The following is a 6975-nucleotide window of genomic DNA, read 5'->3' on the forward strand; positions in this document are numbered from 1 at the left end:
CCCTGGGTAGAGTGCCGTGGCATCACAGCTCACAGCAACCTCCAACTCCTGGGCTCAAGCGAGTCTCTTGCCTCTGCCTCCCAAGTAGCTGGGACTACAGGCACCCGTCACAACGCCTGGCTATTTTTTTTTTTTTGGTTGCAGCCATCGTTGTTTGGCGGGTCCGGGCTGGGAATTCGAACCCGCCACCTTAGGTGTACGTGGCTGGTGCCTTAGCCGGTTGCGCTATAGGGGTCGAGCCAATTTTTAAGTTATTATCTTGTTTTTTCTGTTTTTTTTTTGTGTGTGTGGTTTTGTTTTTTTTGTAGCTCACAGCAACCTTGGCTTAAGCAATCCTCTTGCCTCAGCCTCCCGAGTAGCTGGGACTACAGGTGTGCACCACCATGCCTGGCTATTCTTATGTCTTAATATAGCCTGTGCCATTCCTAATATTAGCAAAAGGATTTTTAAGCAGCATTTTTAATGCTCCATGATCTACTCTGAGAGCTACCCACACTGTTGGCATCAAAAATTGAAGTAGTCACTTTGGTAGTTCCCAGGAATAATCTAAAGCATTTGAGTCTCTGTCCTCAGAAAACTCAGGGGACAACATACTTAGTATAAATGAGTATTTAGTGAGTGAGAAAGAGTGGTTCAGAGCATGGTAGAAATAAGGAAAGTGTGGAAAGAGGGTGAGATTCTCAGCTGGGTGGTGAAAGGGGGATTGAATTTGGCTGAGCAGAGTAGAAAGCCATTAGGGATTGAGGACGTAATTTGTATAAGAGCAGAAAGTGCTGTGCACGTTTGAGTGAAAGGGAGTAGATCAGAGTAATTGGACAAGGGATTTATGTAAGGTGGAATCCAAGTTGGAAAAGTACTATGGGACCAAACTTGGAAGCCTCTGAATGCCAACCAAGTTTAAGTGGCCTCGCCTTGGAATTACAATATTTTGGTCCATGACAAAGTTTTTCTAATCTGCTATTAACTGAAAAAAATCAAGGCAGTGTAATGGACTTTCCGTAATTCAAAATTTTACTCACAAAAAGGATTATTCTCTGTTCTGAAATAAATCTCCTCTTGTATTTTATTTTATTTTTAATAATTTTTTTAGAGACAGAATCTCACTTTGTCACCCTTGGTAGAGGACTGTGGCATCACAGCTCACAGCAACCTCCAGCTCTTAGGGTTAGGCAATTCTCTTTCCTCAGCCTCCTGAGCAGCTGGGACTACAGGTGTCCACCATGCCCAGCTGTTCTTTTTGTTGTTGTTGCAGTTTGGCTGGGGCCAGGTTCGAACCTGCCACCCTTGGTATATGGGGCTGGCACCCTACTCACTCAGCCGCAGACACTGTCCCTCTTCTTGTATTTTACATGTTACAAATTGTTCTTTTATGAACAATCATGACCCAGGGTAATGCTAGTTTACCTGGGGTAGAGTTCACTGTGTCATCATAGCTCACTGCAACCTCAAATTCCTGGGCTCAAGTGATCCTTCTGCCTCAGCCTCCTGAGTAACTGGGACTACAGGAGCCTACCACCATGCCTAATTTTTCTATTTTTTTTGTAGAGATGTGGTCTCGCTCTTACTCAGGCTGGTCTTGAACTACTAAGCTCAAATAATCATCCCTTGGCCCTCCTGAGTGCTAGGATTATAGGCAGGAGCCATCGTGCTGTGCTAGGAGTTTGTTTTCTTTCCTTTGGTTCTCTCTTTATTGGTAAAGAATATTAAAAAATCATACGCTTTTTTATTGAGACAGTATCTCACTGTCACCCAGGCCTAGAGTGCAGTGGCGTCAGCCTAGCTCACAGCAACTTCTCAGCCTCCTGAGTAGCTGGGACTGCAGGTGCCCGCCACAACACCTGGCTAATTTTTTCTATTTTTAGAGCGATATCTCACTCTCACTCAGGCCGGTCTCAAACTCCAGAGCTTAAGGAATCTACATGCCTCTGCCTCCCAGAGCGCTAGGATTACAGGTGTGAGCCACTGCTGCGCTTGGGCCTTCGTTACACATTTTTGAGTTGGAAAATAAAAGCATGAAGAGAGCAGAGAAAAATAAATATTGTGGAATTTTGCAAATTAGATTTTAGGTATTAGAGAAGGATTCAGATGGGAGGGTGACATTGGAAATGGAAGGAATGGGGGGATACAGAGAGGGAAGGGTGAGGAAGGACTGTGGTGTTAAACTGGGGAGCAGGGTCGCTGGTGTCTGGGAGACAAAGTCAAATGCACAAAACCAGGACAGGGTAAATCCTTAGGATTCCTTTAACATAAGAATCTAAAGACTGCTTCAGAGTCTGGCTTTGAGATAGGGTGCAAGGCTTGCCTGGCTTCAGTTTCTTAATGTGTAAAATTTAGCTAAGTGCTTGGAAAGGCAATTGTGAGGATTAAATGCGATTAGCACTTAACACAGCACCCGCTCGAAAGTATTCAGTAAAAGCTGACTGCAGGAGTGCTTAGTTTTCTTTAGAGATGTTGCCAGGTTCTTTTAAAAATAGTCCTTCACCTTGGTTATCAGTTGGGAGATTGGGAGAGAAAAAAGGATTCAGATACGTAATTTGGAAGTAATCTTTATAGAATTTGAAGAAGGAAAGTTTGAGCTCTGTTGACAGTGTCGGGAAGGTGAAGGGCGGTGGAGATGTGACTCTGAGAGAGGAGGCTCCTGGCAGAGCTGAGGATCTGGCTACCCAGGGCAGCTCGGGCGAAAGTCAGCTGGGGAGGGCTTCAGGGGTTCAGGGGTACCGGGCTCGTGCAGTAGTGGTGGTAGCATCCGTCCTTGCAGAACCTCGGCAGTGAGACCCTATAAATTGTGTGATTTTCTAGCCAAGTGGCTTTTAAAATGTATGTCTATGTTTAGAGACGCCCTACTACTAATTGGTTAATTAGTTAATAAATGCTCTGATGAAAACTTCTCCAAAGAGAACATTACATAATTAAGCAATTACTTGAGTAAATGCACCAAGTCAAGTAGCGTCAGAAACAATAGATTGCTTAACTCATAACAGACGTTTAGAAACCAGGCTGTTGGATCACTAGAAAGAAAACTTTCTTTTCTTGTATGATAAAGGGATCAGAGATTGAAGGAGAATGACCAGATCCTGGCCATTAATCACACGCCTCTGGATCGGAACGCTTCCCACCAGCAAGCAATTGCCCTCTTACAGCAGAGCACCGGCTCCTTAGGGCTGGTTGTGGCCAGGGAACCAGTGCACGCAAGAAGCAGTTCTTCTGCCAGCCCGTCAGAGACCACCCTTCCTGAAACAGTGAGTTGCCAATTTGGAAAAACACTTAATTCGAATCACTGTACTGATCATAGTTCCAGAAAGATGGTCATGTCTCCAAATGCTGCATTAGCGTATGTGAACCAGATGTTTCATGGAGATTTTCTTTTTTTTGTCCTGGTATTTTCAGTGTTCTGTGAGTCTCCATGTTTAAGATAATCATTTAATATAAAGTTCAAATGGAAATAGTAGGTGTAATTTATTTGGTAATGAAGAGTCATATGTTCCTCGGTGATATAGCCAGTAAATTAATTGAGAGTTTTTATTGGAGACTTACTGTTGAATATATTAAGTAAAAGTTGGTTATTTATTTCAAAAACATTTTTGTAAATTATAATGGGAGTTTATGAGTAGATTATCAATGCTATAAAATTATAGCGGTTTTCATGTAAGGATGTGTCCTCAACAGTTTTAAAGAATAAAAGTGTATGTCTCTTTTGGGAATCCGTAGACGTGCTTTGGAACATTTTACAAATTTTGGCTGGCATCTTCAGACTGCAAGCTAATAAATCTTATTTTCCATTAACACTAAGTGCTAACCGATTTATTTAATTTTTATTAATTGGGACAAAAGAAAAAAATACACTGTCTGGGAACGGTACAAGGTCACAACACAAATTAATGTATGGGCATTTTCTCTGTTGTAATCAGCAATATTTATACAGCACCATTTATATAATAAACACAGTGAACAAAGTAGGACACTGTTTTAGCATTAGAGAGCAAGGGCTTTGGAGCCAGGCTTCCATGGGTTCAAGTTCATTCCTTCCACGTCCTAGCTACATCATACCAGGCAGCTTCACAGAGCTGCTGATCCCTACCACGAGCAGGTGAGGCTGCTGGAAATCGGGCAGAGATGGGGAAGGGGAAATGTTTCTTTCCCTTTGAACTGTGATGCCATCTGATCCGCTGTTTGGCCTTGTGTTTTAATTATTGGTGTTGTACTTTCTTTGTCTGCTGGATTACGAGGTCATTAAGGGTAGTGACCCTCTGATTATCTCTCAGTAGGTAGAGAGAAACGCCTGGTATCTTAATCTAAATAAACGAGGTGAGGTATAGATTAACCAGTGTGATATAAGCGTTCCTAATTCTATATGAAATCAGCACCTTGTACCCCATAAATGCATTAATGTGTACATGATCTGTGTGTTTATGATTTAATAAATGATCAAATGGAAAATAAAAAACAAGAAATTAGTAATCACGATAACACACAGAATTAGAGAAAATATTTGCAAAGCCTACATCTGATGGGGGTTAGTATCCAAAACATGTAAAGGACGCTTGCAACCCAATGACAAAAAGACAAATAACCAACTTTGAAATGTCAACGTCCTTTAAAATGACAAGGGATTCAAATAGATATTTCTACAAAGAAGACATACAAATGACCGATATTCACATGAAAAAATAGTCAACATAATTACCCATCAAGAAAATGTTGAACAAAACCATGGTAAAATGCCAGTTCACACTCGCTTGGATGACTATAACTAAAAAATGGAAAAAAGAAATCTCAGTAAGATTGCCTTGATTGACGGTATGAACCTTCTGTTTGTTGCATGTTTGTTACTTTAGTAATTACCGTACTGGGAAACTAAGAATCTGTGGGTTTTACTGACACTGTGGCTCTTACTTGCCATTCATTTATAGGTTCGTTGGGGCCACATTGAGGACGTTGAGCTCATTAACGATGGCTCAGGACTGGGTTTCGGAATAGTTGGAGGAAAATCATGTGGTGTGGTTGTGAGGACAATTGTTCCTGGAGGATTAGCAGATCGAGTAAGTTGACCTTCATTGTTACCATTTTTTTTTTTTTAAAGTTTTTGGCCAGGGTCAGATTTGAACCTGCCACCTCTGGTATATGGGGCCGGCACCCTACTCCTTGAGCCACAGGCGCAGCTCCATTTTGGTTTTATAAGATTTAAATTGTATGGTTCAAAATGTTATTTTATATTGTAAGTACTAGAATATTTGACTCAATAGCTTAAAAATGCTTTATTCCATGAGTGTTAAGATACACTGTGCTCCGTTTTAAACAGTTCCTGAGTTATCGTCTTTTGGGGTTTTGTTGTTGTTGTTGGGCTTTTTTTGCCCATGATTGACAGGCTTCTTGATTCCATCAGAGGACAGTATTTCTTATTATAACACTTTGTTAATGAGTATTGCATTTGAGCATCTGTGTTACTCTCCTCCAGAGTATCTTTCCGTGGCCTAAATGTTAAAATCAGAAGGTACAATGATTATAAACATTTGTCTCAATACGATACATGGTGAGTTTCACTTGAATTAAAATTTATAGGTTATCAATTAAATGACTACCTAATTATTACTTAGCAATGTTAAACTGGAAGTGGGTGATGTAAAAACTAAGCAACTATTTCTGGTTAGTTTTGCATAGCAGAAATGTTAAGCACTACTTTTAGTTTTCATTTTTATTTATTTATTTTTTTGAGACAGAGTCTCACTTGGTCACCCTTGGTAGAGTGCTGAGGTGTCACAGCTCACAGCAACCTCAAACTCTTGGGCTCAGGTAATTCTCTTGTCTCAGCCTCCCAAGTAGCTGGGACTACAGGTGCCCCCCACCACGCCTGGCTATTTTTAGAGACAGGGTCTCATTCTTGCTCAAGCTGATCTCGAACCTGTAAGCTCAGCAATCTACCCTCCTCGGCTTCCCAGAGTGCTGAGATTACAGGCGTGAGCCCCCATGCCCAGCCTACATTTAGTTTTTCGAAATCAGTTTAGAAATTTGATTATAAAGTCACTAATAAGGCCAAATTATGTATATAGAATGTCCACAATAGTTCAGAAATAATTTTATTTATTCTTATAATCAGAATAATATGTAAAATTTCACTGATTATTGTCCAGTTACATATACATTTATCCCGTCTAATAAGTATAGTCCCAGCTACTCGGGAGGCTGAGGCAAGAGAATCGCTTGAACCCAAGAGTCTGAGGTTGCTGTGAGCTATGATGGTACCGCACTCTACCGGGGGCGACAAAGTGAGAGTGTCTCAAAAACAAATGTATAAGACGTAGTAAGTAAGAAATGAACTTGCTGTGCAAATGCTGCTTTGAGGCACGTCCCTTAGCTCCTCACGTCTGCTCAAGATGATCCACAGGCAGGAATTGTAGAACAGCTGCTGTGCCTTCCTCCAAGTGGGATCGATTTAGAGCAGTGGTTTTCAGAGTTTGGCTTGTGGGCCTCTGGAAGTCCCTGAGACCTGCGGGGAGGGCGTCTTGCTGGGAGTCCGTGAGATCTGAACTTTTATAATAGTACTGGGATGTTACTGTCCCTTTCACCCTGTTGACATTTGCTGATGGTGCAAAGCAGTGCAGACTGACTAACACTGTGGGCGCCTTCGTGCGAGATGAGGCAGCGGCACAGACAGGCGGAGTCACAGCTTTCTTTTCTGCCCTGTGTTTGCGACATTAAATGCCAGTTTCACTGAAAGTTTATCATGATGCAGTGAAAAAAATGGCTAACTTCAGTAAAGTTTGACCTGTTAGCATGTCTTTTTAATGTTGTCAAAACGGGAATATCATGTAGCACTCCTCTATACTAGAGTATGACTGTCGTCTTAAAAAAAATTTGCGCGGCTCGGCGCCTGTGGCTCAAGCAACTAAGGCACCAGCCAAATACACCTAAGGTAGCGAGTTCGAATCCCCAGCCTGGGCCCGCCAAACAACAATGACAGCTGCAACCAAAAAAAAA

General features: G+C 41.7%; 1 protein-coding gene across 1 annotated transcript in view; it reads left to right on the forward strand.

Annotated features, from left to right (window-relative positions):
• PATJ (PATJ, crumbs cell polarity complex component) overlaps nucleotides 1–6975 on the forward strand; it is a 379729-nt gene that overhangs the window by 33065 nt on the left and 339689 nt on the right. The window contains exons 6-7 of the mRNA XM_023515102.1: nucleotides 3044–3239; nucleotides 4911–5039. Of these exons, the coding sequence (XP_023370870.1) occupies nucleotides 3044–3239; nucleotides 4911–5039 (325 nt within the window). The remainder of the gene's footprint in view (nucleotides 1–3043; nucleotides 3240–4910; nucleotides 5040–6975) is intronic.

Source organism: Otolemur garnettii, unplaced genomic scaffold (assembly GCF_000181295.1).
Source record: "Otolemur garnettii isolate 467f Iridium unplaced genomic scaffold, OtoGar3 scaffold00066, whole genome shotgun sequence".
NCBI lineage: Eukaryota > Metazoa > Chordata > Mammalia > Primates > Galagidae > Otolemur > Otolemur garnettii.